The 15,766-nt window shown below is 43.4% G+C and overlaps 3 protein-coding genes across 5 annotated transcripts in view; 2 read left to right on the top strand and 1 right to left on the bottom strand.

Annotated features, from left to right (window-relative positions):
- thoc5 (THO complex 5) overlaps positions 1 to 15,766 on the bottom strand; it is a 55,283-nt gene that overhangs the window by 7,866 nt on the left and 31,651 nt on the right. The window lies entirely within an intron of this gene.
- dnajb5 (DnaJ heat shock protein family (Hsp40) member B5) lies at positions 33 to 14,068 on the top strand. 3 transcript variants are annotated; one of them, XM_052067879.1, is made up of 5 exons: positions 33 to 327; positions 2,467 to 2,559; positions 4,119 to 4,364; positions 6,853 to 7,514; positions 11,641 to 14,068. In XM_052067879.1, exons 3-5 carry the CDS (start codon positions 4,154 to 4,156, stop codon positions 11,872 to 11,874), a joined length of 1,107 nt encoding a protein of 368 aa, XP_051923839.1. In that variant the 5' UTR covers positions 33 to 327; positions 2,467 to 2,559; positions 4,119 to 4,153; the 3' UTR covers positions 11,875 to 14,068. The 3 variants fall into 3 exon arrangements, with proteins under 3 accessions (XP_051923839.1, XP_051923838.1, XP_051923837.1); XM_052067878.1 differs by lacking the exon at positions 33 to 327 and adding an exon at positions 1,817 to 2,215; XM_052067877.1 differs by lacking the exon at positions 33 to 327 and adding an exon at positions 1,819 to 2,215 and having other exon boundaries at positions 2,467 to 2,594.
- akr1a1a (aldo-keto reductase family 1, member A1a (aldehyde reductase)) lies at positions 11,895 to 15,756 on the top strand. Its single transcript, XM_052067960.1, has 5 exons — positions 11,895 to 11,962; positions 14,441 to 14,455; positions 14,538 to 14,684; positions 15,249 to 15,408; positions 15,482 to 15,756. The coding sequence occupies exons 1-5, from the start codon at positions 11,895 to 11,897 to the stop codon at positions 15,656 to 15,658; spliced, it is 567 nt and encodes a 188-aa protein (XP_051923920.1). The 3' UTR covers positions 15,659 to 15,756.

The raw sequence follows: 15,766 nt of genomic DNA on the forward strand, positions 1-15,766 counted from the left end.
ACAAATTGTGTAAGTGAGAGAGGAGGTGGAGAGAATGGGTTGCTCGAAGACAGAAGCAAGGGGCAAAGGGGGGCTGCACGTGCTCTCCTTTCAGCGTCTTTCCCACACGTGCGTTCGTGTAAAGTGGCTGTCTGGTGCTCTGATCGCCCTTCTGTTCGCTTGTCTTTCAGCTCAGGTGGCAGATGATATGATGAAGCGCGCACAAATTATGTAATTTGGCCATGCTGGGAAGCACGTACCGTCTTATCATCCACACACAAGACAAGCACTCCTGGCAGACACATCGCCGTCTGGCACATCCCTGTCGCCATGGAAACCCAGCATCAGGTCAGGAATTGTTGGTCCTAGACTCTTGCAGCGCACAAATGTGCACTTTCAGAAAGACGCCCCTTTTTATTTTTCTACTATACAGCCTTCGTCAGAAACGCTATCTAACACGTGTATTTTTCAACCCTTCAAAGGACATTTATTGGAACGCTTACAAATTCAAAATGTTGAGCCATTACATAATTGCAATACACTACAAGACTTCAAGAAATCATTGTTTTGTTTTTATAATAATAATGTATAATATGTTCGTTTTGAATGACCTTTCCATGACTCCATGGCAAAATTGGCATTTGTAAATCCGGAAGCTTCAGCAAAGATGTCTGTTTTTGTGGTTTAACCAAGGGTTCATTCGATGATCACGGGGTCAACGTGACAATAACCGTACTATGTTGCAATGTGGGGTTTTGTACTAAACAACAGATGTCATTTGCCAGACGTTTGAAAGAATGCCCCTTACGAATGTCTTGCATACAGCGGGTGAGTGAGTGCATGTGCACGTGTGTGTCTGTGTGTGTGCGCGCGAGACACACAGACCAATAGGTGAAAGGTGCCCGATGACTCAATCTTGCACTTGCGCCGAAGTGACCCATCAGGACACTTTGCCCTGCTGAGAGCGCCTTCTTGTGCACTTGACACTTAAAAGTCACCAGTTTATGACTCAGACCTCTAACGGTGTTCCATTCTGAGTTCATTTTTAGAAAATAGTGGGCTGCTTGTTGATCTGCATCACAATATACAATGCTGTACTCTATATGTGTTTATCAAGATATTATTTCTGACCGCTTGACAGTTAAAGCACAAACAAGCAGAAACAATAACATATCCGTTCGTACGTTCCACTAGATCAGCCATACATACATACAAACATACCCATACCATTACACTGCGCCACGATGATGTGGTATGCTTTGGACACACTGTTCCTTTTTCCTAGCATATTCCCTTCCAATCATTCAACACAAGAAACACGTTGACCTTAGTTTCTTCTGCCCAAAGTTGGATTTTAGAAATAGGAAGACTTTTTTGTGTCAGTTTAATCTGGATTTCCTGTTCTTGAATGTTACCTGTGAGTGATGTCCACCCTGTAGCAACCTTCTTCCACTGAAATGCTGTCAGACTACTGAAATGTTCATATTCTATAGTGACATTAAATGACAACGTTTTTGCATAATGTTTGAGAACATTTTGTCATGGGTCTGTTTGTGACCAACAGGTGGCACTGTAGGGCTCTGCCTGCAGCTGCACAGCTGTTGGTCATTGTGTATTTCGTGCCACTTTAAAAGACTTGATGCCCGACCACTCAGTGTCGGGTCATTGTTGTTGTTTGTTTGTTGCTGTGTGCACGTGTCATGTTTTGTTTTCCGTCTTGGGTTTTTTTGCTACTTTAATTTTGTTGGACTTTATTTGAGTGAGTTTTTGGAGTTTGTTTCTCCAGTTTGTGTTTTTTTTGTAAAATACATTTAGGTCAATCCACCCTGCTCCTCCCTGCTTTTTGGGGTCCTCCCAACAACTGCCACCTTGCAAAACATGACACATTTCAGAGTATAATATGAGTTACTGATGTTGTTGTGATTTTCGGGGTGTCCAATCAGGGGTCGCTACAGCAATTCACTTGCATGATTTCAATCTAACTTTTTTTGCAGAGGGGGGAGGGGGGGCATTTCTGTTGTGTGAGAACTGTTCTGTTTGTGAGAGGATTGCAGTTGTGTGCGTGTACGTGCTTCTGAGTGACAGAGAGAATCCTGAATCGTGCTCCTTATGTCCTTTTATACATATGCAGCACACTGACACGATGTGGGTGGAACCTGAGGGATGGGCTTGCACATACATAATTGATAGCACATGATAACACTCAGTCAGTAGCAGGTTTTGGACAACAGACAAGGTAAGGAAATGACTCGGTGAAATTGATTGTACTACAAAGTCTTACTTAAGCGGCTTTTTTTTTTAACAATTGGGGGGTGTTTTATTTGAGGGAGGGGAAGTTGGATAGCTGTGGGGGTTGACTCCGGATTAATCACCCAGTTGTTTTAAAATAAATCACCGGTGTCGTGGGTGTGTGTGAGCGTGTGTGTGTGTCGAGGTCTTTCACTCGGCTCGGCTCACACGTTATTTTCTCTCCTGACGTCACTGGAGACGGAACCGGCAGTTCGGGCACTGCACACACCGGGAAAGTGCAACACAGAACCGGACTGGAGCGCAAGGAGGAGCCGGGGAAGCCGAAGCAGGGTGATGTGAAGATCCATACCTTTGTCTCTTTTTCGGTACGGTTTCCATCTATCCTCCTTTTTATTTAAGAAACGTATTGTGTGTATTTGAACGTTCCATCCACAAAATTAGCTCGTTTACAATAACGAGTGCGGCATTACGGGGTTTCCCATTCGGTAAACAAACAAACAAAAAAAAAGAATTCATGTTGAACGACCATTTCTTTATAATATTGTATCTACCGTTTGTGCTCTTTGTGCCCACTGCCGTGGACAGTTAAAGTGGAGGCGACAACTGCCATTCAGTCACGCGTTGTGTATATTTGCTCCCATTTACAATCATCATTCATGCGCTGTAGATGCTGAGCAGGTTAGGAGAAGCCCTTTGACATAGCAAGTGATGGGAATTCCTTGTCTGTATGTTACACCTGACTTCAGGAACAATAAATCAGCATCACCATGGCAACACTATGAAGGTCGTCTCTTTGTCCACTCTGTTGACTTGGACTGGAGAGTCCTTGAGTGAACTCCCTGCAACTGAATATTTTCTGAGTAGCTCCACACATTCACCTTGCAATGAAGTATGGGGGGGGGGGGGGGGGGGGGCAAGAAAACTACAAAAACTATGAAGTCAAAAGACAAATGTTTAAAAGTGCAGCCAAGTTAACATTTGTAGTTATTCACAGACACTTTACAGACATCCCCCATTTCCCCAGAAAAAAATACAATCCTTAGTGTTGGTTTCATCATTGTGTGTTGTAAATACATTTTTCTCTTTCTTGCTAATTCTATTTGGCTTAGCTGATGCGTTCTGAACGTCAAGATCAATAACTATCAAAATTACTCATATATACTGTACATGTCCAACAAATTTGGAGACTAGTAAAAAAACAAAAAAAACAATGTGAAATTATTTATTTTTGAGAAGCATTTATGTTTACTGATCATTCACGAGTCGCTTGACTTCCCTTCTGGCAGCTCTGGTTCATTGGCCACGAACTTTGACCTTGAAGGTATGACCCGTGAGGATCTCTGAAACAAAACAACCTATGGTGTATATTCAGTGTTTTTGTGAAAGAGTGAAAATACTTATAAAAAAAAAATAATGGATGCTTAGAGAAGAGTGAAAATACTTATAAAAAAATAATGGATGCTTAGAGACACGAGAAATCAAAAATCAAAATCCACACTTTTTCCCCCTGTTATCAATTAATGAATTCATCTACCACATTCACTTATCCAACTTACCTACCACATGTGGTTTATTCCTTTATAAGGTTACAGAGGTGTAGGGATGGTGCTACGGGGCTAGGGTGGGGGCTATTGCCCCATCAGAAATGTGTGTGGCTCCGGTTAAGCCCCTCCAGCATTTTATTTGATATTCTACAAAATAGTGGGATAGGCTCCAGCACGTCCGCGACCCTCGTGAGGATAAAGCAGTTCAGATAATAGATGGGCATTCAAAAATTATTTTCTATTCCCCACATGAATCGGTCAAGTCCCTCTTTAACCCCGGGAGAGAAAAATCTTAAAGGCAACCCTGCAGAGTAGAACTTGACAAATGTGTTTGCACCTCCGCAGTGTGAGTGGAGAAGGGCTTGTCAGTGCATGCAGCCATGGGGAAAGACTACTACAAGATACTGGGCATCCCCAAGGGCTCCAGTGAGGAAGACATCAAGAAGGCCTATCGACGCATGGCCCTGCGCTTCCACCCTGATAAGAACACCGAGGCCAATGCCGAGGAAAAGTTCAAAGAGATTGCTGAGGCCTACGAGGTGCTCAGCCACCCCAAGAAGAGGCTCGTCTATGACCAGCTCGGGGAGGAAGGTAAGCGGAGGCCCTAATGGCTTGGAGAAAGACTTTCAGGGTGTCCAAATGAAAAGCCTTGTGAAAGAGAGTTTATGATGGATTTAACACGACATCAGGTAGAGATACATGTGTACAATTTAATGAGTCCCAATAGAACAGCTGTTCCAAAACTGTTGCCTCGACAAAGGTAATTCAACAAACAAGATGCAGTGTCATTCGACACCACTGCAAACTACAACCACAATAATAAAACACATTGTTAAATAAAAATGTTTCTGCAGGGTCAGGTCAAATCCAGATTGATACGCTACGTCTATGGGGTCTCATTACATTGTACCAAATATTGTGACCTGCGAGGGTTGTTATTGAAATAGCTCTTGAGCCAATTTAGCATCTTCGACGCAAGTGCTGGACTTTTAAGGGTGTCACGCGCTAAGCTTCAAGACCCATGGCTAAGATTGATGAGACATGAATAGAGTTTGCATCCGTGGGTGTTTTGTGTCAGGCTAGTGCGTGTATGTGTGTGGGTTTCAAACTTGTGTCTTTAGGGATGGAGTTGCCAGATATTGGATACAAGCGAACAAACAAGCTCATCTATTTTGGACAATGTACCTTGTCTAGACCTTTGTGTAGTGGTGGGGATTAAAATGGTATGATTACAGATTTTGGTAATCTACATACAATAAAATAGTGGAAATGTTGAAACATGGAAATGGCAAAGGTCGTTTGTCAGTGCCACGAACATGTTGCATGTCTGAATGTAAAAGAGAGAGCATTAATGTTAGCATTTATGTGACATCTTTTTTGGGGCCTCTGCTGTTCTCGCTGTATCTTCTCCCATTGGGTTCCATCTTAAGGAAACATGGTATTCCCTTCCACTGCTATGCAGATGAGTGCCAGATCTATGTCCCACTGAGCAAGAAAGACGCCTTCTCATTAAGGCCACTCCTATCCTGTCTGGAAGAAATCAAAACCTGGATGGCACGTAATTTCTTGAAATTCAACGAAAACAAGACAGAGGTGATATTGTTTGGTCCCAGTGGCCCTTGTACATTCCATCCTGTAGACTTGGGCCCCCTGTCTCCTTATCTGAAATCAACGGTCTCAAACTTGGGCCTTAAACTGGACAGTGATTTCAAACTGGATCGGCAAATTGGTGCCGTTGTTAAATCCAGCTTCTTTCACCTTAGACAGCTGGCCAAAATAAAACCTTTCCTCTCACATGAACACTTTGAGACAGTAATCCATGCCTTTGTCACATCCCGGCTCGATTACTGTAATGCCCTGTACTTTGGAGTCAGCCAGTGCTCCATTAAGCGCCTTCAGCTGGTCCAGAATGCCGCTGCTCGCCTCTTGACTGGTACTCGCAAGAGGGAGCATATAACTCCTACTCTGCCTTCATTGGCTCCCCATTCATTTTACAGTTATTTTCAAGATCCTCTTCTTTGTTTTAAAATCTCTGAATAATCTCGCGCCACCTTACCTCTCTGAGCTCATCCGCCCCTACACACCTGCCCGGCGCCTCAGGTCTGTGGACCAGTCTTTGTTAGAAGTACCAAGAACTAAACTGAGGCTCAGAGGGGATCGAGCCTTTTCTGTTGCTGGTCCCTCTCTCTGGAATGACCTCCCACTGAACATTCGGCAAGCCTCCTCGCTGCCCATCTTTAAAACCCTCCTCAAAACCCACTCGTATTCTTTGGCGTTCGACTCAGCATGATTTTACTGCTTGGTGCTTTCTACCGCCTTTATTACCATTTCGTCTTACTGTTTATTGTGTGTGTTAAATCGCTCCATGTACAGCACTTTGTATGCACCGATGGCTGTTTGAAAGTGCTCTATAAATACTGTTGACTTGACTTAACTGGACTTGACATCCATTGTTGCTAGTGGGTCATAGTGTTAGGATTCTGATTTTGTTTCGATTACGTTTTGGTTTTGTTTCCTCATATGCTTTTGTCTTCCTCGTTTGATTTTGTGTCCACCGTTTGTCATCCGGGTCCCTTGTGTCAACCAATCAGGTCCCTCAACCCTTTGTGTCTTGTCCAGGTGTTCCTTGTTGTCTTGTCAGTTTTCTTGTATTTAGTTTCCTGGGTTTCTGTCAGCCTTCGTCGGATCGTTGTGTTCCTGTCGTTTTGTTTTGTTTCTGTTGAATTCATGTTTTGTTTCTTGTAGTGATGTTTTGTTGTGACTTTGAATTTTGATATTTTCAAGACTTTCTTCATGCTTTCGATTGAGTTTTTTTTCCAGTGTACCCCTGCAAGCATTATTTTTTTGTTCATACATTTTGCTCAGTACTTCCTGGTTCTCCTGCCTCCCTGCTTTTTTGGGGTCCACTACCATCATGCATACGTGACACCTCCAGTCAATAGTTGGACTTAGAGAAAGGAAATGCTGCTCTGCAAGTTGATACAAAGTTGTAAAATATCAATAACACTGTGTAGCAAACTATTGCGTTGGCAGTTTATAATTAAAATTACTTGTGGTCTGTTTACCAAAATCTTCACAGGTTTCAAGACAGGAAGCAGCAGCTCGTCCGGTGCCCCCGGTACCTCAACGCACCACTACACTTTCCATGGAGACCCCCACGCCACCTTTGCTTCCTTCTTTGGTGGCTCCAATCCCTTTGATGTGTTTTTCAGCGCAAACCGTAGCCACGGCCGCGCCAACGGTTTCTCCTTCCACAACGACCTCGGCAATGATGCCGAGCAGGACGTGGACATGGAGGAAGATGACCACTCCGCTCACTTGGGGAAGCAATTCGGCTTTGGCGGAGGGATGAAAAACGGCTTCCCAGGAGAGGGCCGGAGACGGAGAGGCGGGCTTTCAGAGTGCCCGGGGGGAGCTCGAAAGCAGCAGGACCCGCCGGTGGTTCACGAGCTGAAGGTCTCACTGGAGGAAATCTTCCACGGCTGCACCAAGCGCATGAAGATTACACGCCGCAGGCTGAACCCCGATGGGAGGAGCTTGAGGACAGAGGATAAGATTCTTAACATTGTGATCAAGAAAGGCTGGAAGGAGGGCACCAAGATCACCTTCCCCAAGGAGGGCGACCAGACCCCTGAGAATATACCTGCTGACATTGCCTTTGTCCTCAAAGACAAGGGCCACGCCCACTTCAAGAGAGACGGTTCTAATATCATTTATAACTGCAAGATCAGCCTGAAAGAGGTAGGGCGCTCAGGTTCATCTCCTTTGCTCCTTTTCTGATTTTTTTTTTTTCAATTCTCAGTCAAAATCCTACATCAAAGAAGTCTCTTTATTTTATGCTGAAATGATATAAGCTCATTCTGCAATGCCGCAAGATGCTCTTCTTCTAAATTTGTGGAGTAGGTAGCATGGACTACTCGCTGCCCGTAAACAGAAGCATGATGGAAAATGTTTGCAGAGGTTGGACAGAAAAGCAAGATTCCTTGTGACGTTGATGCTGGGGAAAGCAGGGTGGTAAATTTCTCAACATGATGCAGAGAAAAGTCTAGATGGCTACTGGCGTTGGTGGAAGTTAGCAGCTTCTCAGACAATCTAAAAAATAGGGTATCTAGACGGTGCCATCTGCACTCGAGCGCAAAAATGGTCACATCTCGATTTTCGCGCTGGCGCAAGCATCGTTTTGCTCATTTGGGAATCGGGCAGACTGACCTGCACCAATGTGGACGTTCTGGTGTACCGAAAGGCACAGTTTATAATTTTGGGGCTGAAAGTAAATGAAATTTTACGCCTGCTGGAACCACGCCTAAATATTGATACAGTTAGTGTCACACAATTTTGGGCGGTTCTGCGCTCCCTGCATGTGATCGCATTTCATTTATAATTAATTGCATCAAAGCCTCATTGTAGAAATCAGTTCATTGAATTTCTTATTATTACTGTCAGCATATATTATATTTGTGACCCCCCCCCCCTCCCACCACGGCACAGCTATGACTCCTGTAAAAATCAATTTGTGCTTTCGCCGCATTGAGGACGACACCTCTCCATTTTAAAGGGAATAAGAGGAGCTGCTTCGATTGGCGGGGGAATCAAGTCGTCGTTGTTCACGCCCACAACGGCGCACAATGCCAGTTTTTAACCAAACCAAGGTTCATGCGTCTTTAAAAATACCATCTTGCTATAGACTTGCCCCAAGAGTTCCTTGCAGGATAAGTATATTTAGATAACGGTCATGTATCACTGAGTCAAAACTGTCAATGGCCAGGACAGCGTGAAATGGGTATTTTTGTGATTTGCGAAGCGGCAACTTATACGTCAGTGTCCTCGCAGTTCTGGTGCCTTTTTTTCCTAAATCAAATCATCTGTAACCAATTTATTACAGTACTTGATGGCAATGTTGTAAGAGGAGTTTGACGTGATGTTTAAGTGTTTTACGATCATAGTTTTGGGGATCTTTAGTGTTGAAGCTAATAATATGGGCAATTGTTCACATATCTACAATAGTCACCCATTATTGTCACATTTTTGCTATTCATGTCAGGATTTGGTCCTTAACCCCCGCCAATAGTGAGGGTTCATTGTATTGTTGAATGACAGACTGTCAATCACCACTGTTAAAGGTACAATGGATGTATGGCATCATATTCGACGGTGTACCTAATGTTGTGGACACTGAGTGTATTTTTAGATCCCTTTTGGTGTGACTGAGTAGTTAGTCATCAAAACCATTTTTTGAGGAGTGAGCGACTGTGTGTGTTTGTGTTGTTTGAGTGTGTACTAAATCAGCCTTGAGTAGATCTTCTGCCACAATATTGTGGTGAATGTGATGTCCTTGTGTGACCGGCGCAGAGCCGCCTCGCTCCTCTTGCTCAGTCGGATGAGTAACTCGAAGCAGTCAACACCATAGGAAGGTGCGCATGCCCGATGTAAACATGCATTCAAGCGTGTGGAAACACATTTCGAAGTCAAAGACAGACTGCGGTGTGCACTTGTCTGATATTACTGTGACTAGCTGCACATTTAATTAAGCGCGCCCACGAGTTTGAGGAGTGCAGCAGACTCTGACTGCTTCGTACATGAGCTACGCAAATTGTAATGTCTTTCAAATTGCCCTGCCATTTTCTGGGACTAAGTGGAAGAGGTTCTCAAATATGTCGGAGGAGTTATTTGGACTCAAGTCAAGATGTCATTGTGCAGTTTCCTTTTTGCAAAAATGGTCTGTTTGGATGATGATTAGACTGCACACATCCCAAAGCCAAAGTAGGCAGCTCATGAAGCGATTTGGGGGATGTGGGATGGGAGGATGGAAGGATGGCAGCTGTAACTGGGGAATAGCAGAGAAGTGGGTTGAATGCTTCAGTATCCAAAGCGAAGAGAAGTTCTTAATCCTTCCCTGAAGATGTGATGGTAAATGCTCTCATGTGCAACACAAGCACCAGCTTCCGTACACACACACAGACACACACACACACACACTCACACACTCACACACTACTAAATACTACTATGACTAAATACTGTGCAATGCCGTAAGGAAAAGGAAGTTGCTTAAAATTTCCCAACCTTTATGGAGCCAAGGTGCATATTTTACAGTGGGGAAAAAATCTCCCTGCAACACTGCCAAACAAAATTGCCACAGTAATTGGATGCATAGGTTTTTATGTACCTTGTGCCATGTAGTGGGTCATAGAGAATCGAAATATTCTGCCTCCCATTTTATGGTACGTCACTGGCAAAGTGAGATAAAGTTCCATTATTTGTAGGATATAAATAATTTTCGGACCAGTTAAGTGATATTGGATAATTGCCCACCCTTTTACTAGTTGGGAATATTGAGCTTAGTGCAATGAAAGTCCTCATTGTGTGTGTGTGTGTGTCACTACTAGACACTTCAATAGGTACACCTGCACAAATATATCTTTGTCAGTGGATCTTATCAGATGGCGCAACTGTACCTAAAGGCCCGTCCATCGTCACTTTGTGCTGCTCAGCGTGTGACAGCAGTCTCGGGCATTCAGAGAGATAAGGAAGTGAAGCACATTGATTTCACTTATGCACGCTCTGTCCTCTGTCAACAGTTTTTACATCCATGAATAGGATCGAGACGGACATACATGTATGAATCAGGTCAAGTGTGACTGCTGTGTTTAGAACCTGTCAGCTTGGAAAATGAGGCGACTGAGAATAAAGACCAGAACTGAAGTGCTGAAATGTACTGATGTATGCACTTTAAAATAGAATACTTAATCAGTCATGGATCAAGTGCAGACTGATGAATGATGAAAGGGTTTTGATGTTGGGAAAATTATATTGTCGTATTAGGGGATATACCTGTTGATTAAGAGGTGTGTCTCAATACGTTGGTCGGTATTATTTTCAGTAGCTCGGCTTTTACACTTGACGGCTGATGTTTCATAGTAACCAATATGCGCATTGCAAGAGGATGAGCCAGTATTGTCCATCACAGTCACAGACTTGCTCGACTGTAGCGTGGTGGATAAAAAAGTGTCTGATGTCATGTCTGGAAAAATTAGCGTGTACTCTACTCTGGTGGACAAGCGGCTGCTTTGCTGACCTGAACCTCAGCGCAAGTTCACAAGTCTGACCCTGGTGGTTAAAATTCCCACGAGACCAGACATTAAAATCCCCTTAAAGCAGCACCACATTATGTGAGTGTAATGACAGCGACTGGTTTAACTTGGAGCTTATGCAAGTGTCAGAATAGCCCAAATCACTCTTACGTCATAACATTACATCAATGTCTTGGATGGAAATTCCTATAAGATGTAAACTCAAACTAATATCAAACTGTTTTTGTTTTTTGAGCAAGTTTGACATTTTTCCTCAGAGCTTTAACATATCTGCCTTTTAAATTGCTAATTATTTGTTACTGTGTGTGTCTATGCTTGAATTTATGCAGGCATTGTGATAAGGTGATGAAGCTTTGAGTGTGTGCGCGCGTGTGTGTGTGTGTGTGTGCATGCTGCCATACCGTGTGACAAGTCCTCCAACTATTTACGAACTCAGCCGACTCCTGCCTCTCTTCATTAGCGCTGGCCATGAGAAGATTGCTAAAATTAGTCTTTGTGTAATGTGTATCTTCTCACACACACACACTCTGCACAAGCCCCAAAATGTTTTCCACTACATGTGTTTTTCTTGCTCTCTGGACCCACATTGTTTCTCCCAAAAAGATATGACCTCTTTCACACATTTAATCTTGGTGCTTAATCATTAGCATCAGGCACGGCCGGAAAAAAGTTTTTTTTTCCCCGTTCTTGGAAGCATGAAGTCATCCATACACTTGTGGCGTTAGAATTTCATTCCTTCCAAGAGTATTCATCGGCGTCTATTCTTTGCCCCGCAGGCGTTGTGCGGCTGCACCGTTAGCATCCCCACGCTGGAAAAGCGGCTCATCTCCCTGCCCTGTCATGACATCATCAAACCCGGGACGGTGAAGCGACTCCGAGGGGAAGGCCTGCCTTTCCCTAAGAACCCTTCACAATGCGGTGACCTCATTGTGGAGTTCTCCGTGCGTTTTCCCGACAGGATCCCGCCACAGTCCAAAGAGATCATCAGACTACACCTCCCTCCATCGTAGGAACGAATCACACGCAAAAGATGGATCTGGAGCCTCTCCATTATGAAGCCTCCCATCATCCTTGTTACTCCACGCAGCATATTGTCAGGTACTCTTCTGGATTCACAGACGGGAGGTGATGGAATGACACACTCACCGGACACTTTCCTAGGCACACTTGCACAATCGAACCGGATCCGGAACAAGAGCCGCAATCAAACGTTCTGCCTTGAGCGAGGTTTGACTGACACTGTCAGAAGCACAGTGTGTGTTTTTGTTCTTGTGGTTTAGAGTGGCTTTGAATTACACTGCATTACACCGAGAGGTATTTCGAACAATTTGCTTACTTGACATCGGAGCCAAACTATAACCGTGTTGTTGGTAAATTTGGATTCATTCATTCCGACCAAACATAATACTTGTCAATTATTACAGTGTAGTGCAGGGATGTTCAAACTATGGCACGGGGGGTCAATTGCAGCCCGCAGGTATTGTTTATTTATTCTCAATATCTTTTTGAGCAGTTTTCAAAACAATCATTGATATCACTGGTTTTCGATGCCACAATTGTGTGATCCACTTCTATTACTACAAAGACGTTTACAGCAGCGCCTTTGATTTCTTCCTTGACCGTACAAGAAGGCCGGCATTTCTTTCAATCTACTGGGAGCATCGCGTTTTCATCACGTCGCCATATGATCTGCCTCCCTCACCATCGGTTGTCTCAACGCTTTGTATTGCAATACCACATAACAAATTCTTATCATCAACCTTAACAACTGGAATTGGAATAATAACGGGGAATGACAATCGTATACTGACTAAGCTCAGAACCTGCACAGAAAATCGGTGCTTTCCGTTTGAACCGCATAGCCAGGCTCTCTATTTATGTGCCTTAGCCAGGTGTTGTATCACACACACACACACACACACACAAGTAACAACGTAACACCCAACCAGCCATGTAAAACGCACACCCGATGAGCAACTGTAAGCAAGCGACCTTAAAAGCAGTCAACACATTGCACTGTGTTACACGCAGCAAAACAAATTCTGAGGAATCATTGATCTTGCTGTTAAGTGCAATTGAGCACAAGTTGGACTTCCCAGAAGAGTTCAAGTATACCACTGAATCGAGACGGACAATAAATACCGTGATAACGATTCCTCTGGGGATGCCGTCTTGAAGGCCATGTCTTGGTGCTACTGTGAGCTTTGCCGACAGCATAACAAATCAATGTCTACTTTTGTTTTGTTGTTTCATAGACTATTTATTGATTAGTGTTTTAAAATTTGCTTGTGCCATGCTTATCATCTGTACGTTGATATTTGCACTTTTTTAGAGTAGAACCCCTTGTACATAACCTATTATAAAAGCGCATCTGCTGTGTCATGTTTCATCGTAGAGGGGGGCGCTCTTGAGCTCCACCTTTTGGTATTTCTACACTATTTAACAGACTGCCATGTTGAAATGAGTATGTGGTCGTTGGACTTAACATTTGGTACACCCGCACAATCTCATGAGATCCAATCTCCTGTATCAGCTCGCATGAATCGAGAAGGTGCACTCAATGAAGTGGCCAGTGATTGTGCACTGTATTGTTTCGGGAAAACACCCTGATCAATAACACTGATCAACTACACATTTTAATCAGAGATGGTTTGATGTGTCCCGTAGTGTTTTTTATGCTAATTTTAATACAATAATGTTTTTCCTAGCAAGTCAAGTTTTGAGATATCCTCATTTTTGGTTTTTAAGTTTGACCGATAAAACTCGCATGATGCGAATTTTACTATGAGTTGTAATCTGCTGTTGCTGAACTTTGTAAAGTTTACAAAATATACTCTATTTCCTATTTTGTTATTGTTAATATAATAAGAAGAAGAACTATTATTTTTTGTTGTTGCTGTAAAAACCTCATGTGCTCGAGAAAAAAACAAGGGCAGATTCAGACTTAGGGCAAAAAACTCATGTTGAAAAGTGTACTGTACTTGCATCTCTGATTAAAAATAGTCAGAATTTATTGATCAGTGTAACCGTAAATGCAATTGAAAGAAAGTAACTAAAGAAGGCCTGAATGATAAAAGGTGTGTCCTAATGTGACCTTGGTTGCAGCCAGAATGCACGTATGCCGCTGCTGAAAGACTCACCGCTTGTGCGCGTTTGGCAATATTCTTTGTTATAAAATGGCATCAAATAAATGTTTGAAGCCGATGGTATGGTGTATTATTACAGAAATGTGTCAAAATTGTTGCCTGAAATAACCAACCCCCCCCCCCCCCCCACCATGTATAGTAAGGCATTTTTAGCCCCCAAAAAACGACCGTGTATAGTAAGGAATTTTTTGTGTCAAAAACGACCATGTATCGTAAGGCATTATAGGCCGGAAAAAAAACCGACCATTTATAGTAAGGTATTTTTAGCCGAAAAAAATGACCATGTATACTAAGCCGTTTTAGCTGAAATTAACGAACATTTATAGTAAGGCGTTTTTAGCCGAAAAAAACGACCATGTATTGTAAGCCGTTTTTAGCCGAAAAAAACCCGGTAGAAATGGTTTTCTTGATTGGCTGTCAACCGGGTCAGGGTGGCTCACTGTCGGTGAGTATCAACGTCCCCCCCCCCCCCCCCCCTTTTTTGTTTTCTACTCAAAGCAGAGGCTGCGCTCAAACATGTGCCTCAGGTCAGTGGCAGTTTGCCTGACAGCCTACAGTCCTCTGGGCAACGGGGATCGACCCTGGGCCTCCGCCGAACCGTGTCTGCTGCAAGATCCCCGACGAGGAGAAATAGCTCAACGATACCACAAGACACCTGCCCAGATCATACTCAGGTTGGAGGGTTTCAATTTCAACCGATTCAAAAAATCTAATGAGATCCAGCAGCAAACCTGTGTAAACATACAGCATAGGTGTCAAACTCAAGGCCCAGGGCCCCATCTGGCCTGCTAGGTAATTTTATGTGGCCAGCGAAAGCAAATCATGTTTGTCAACTTGTTAAAATGTGTCCCGAAATGTCAAATTGTCATGTGTAATAAATAACGTTGAGATTTTGCAATCAGTTTGTGAAACAGTTAACAGTCACTTGAACAATAATTGAACAAACTGTTATAATTGACTTGACTGATTTCAAAACTAGCAATCTGTTCATTTGTTCTGGACAAATTTTGTGGTTTCACTGTCATAATGGCCCTCCGAGGGAAAACGTAACTCCAAATGGCCCTCGACTAAAATGAGTTTGACACCCCTGACATACGGTATACAGTATTAACATTCATATCATGTCATATGACAACTCATTTGCATACCTCTTTTTACCAAGAACATTTAACGGGTTCACCCAATGTGGCGGCCGGGATGTGTACGCATGTCAAAATGCCGTCAATTACTATCTGCAGGTGGCACATCCAGAGGGGCATCGTGTGCATCCCCAAAAGCGTGGCCCCTTCCAGGATCCAGCAGAACCTGCAGCTTTTTGACTTTGCCCTGTTAGAGGAGGACATGAAGCTGGTGGACGCCTTAAATCGCAGCCAACGCTTCATCGTCCCAACAGTCGAGGTGAGTGCCATGTATGCACCCACACAACATGGCAGTGGATATGTTCTCAGTGACTCAATTTGCTTTTCCACAGAGGGACAACAAGAGACCTTGGCGAGATGCTGAACACCCTCATTTCCCCTACAATGACCCTTACCGAGTGAACACAAAATCATCTTTTCCCTCCACTCAATTCAGAGCAGAGCATTTTTGTACAAAGGCAATTCTAATGAAGTTGGGACGTTGTGTTAACAAAAACAGAACCCTATGATTTGCAAATTATGGTCAACCTAATTCCAAATGAATGCATTACAAAGAGAAGATATTTAATTCAAACTGATAAAACGTGTTTTGAGCAAATAATCCTGAACTTAGAATG

This window comes from Hippocampus zosterae, chromosome 6, assembly GCF_025434085.1.
Source record: "Hippocampus zosterae strain Florida chromosome 6, ASM2543408v3, whole genome shotgun sequence".
NCBI classification, from domain to species: Eukaryota; Metazoa; Chordata; class Actinopteri; order Syngnathiformes; family Syngnathidae; genus Hippocampus; species Hippocampus zosterae.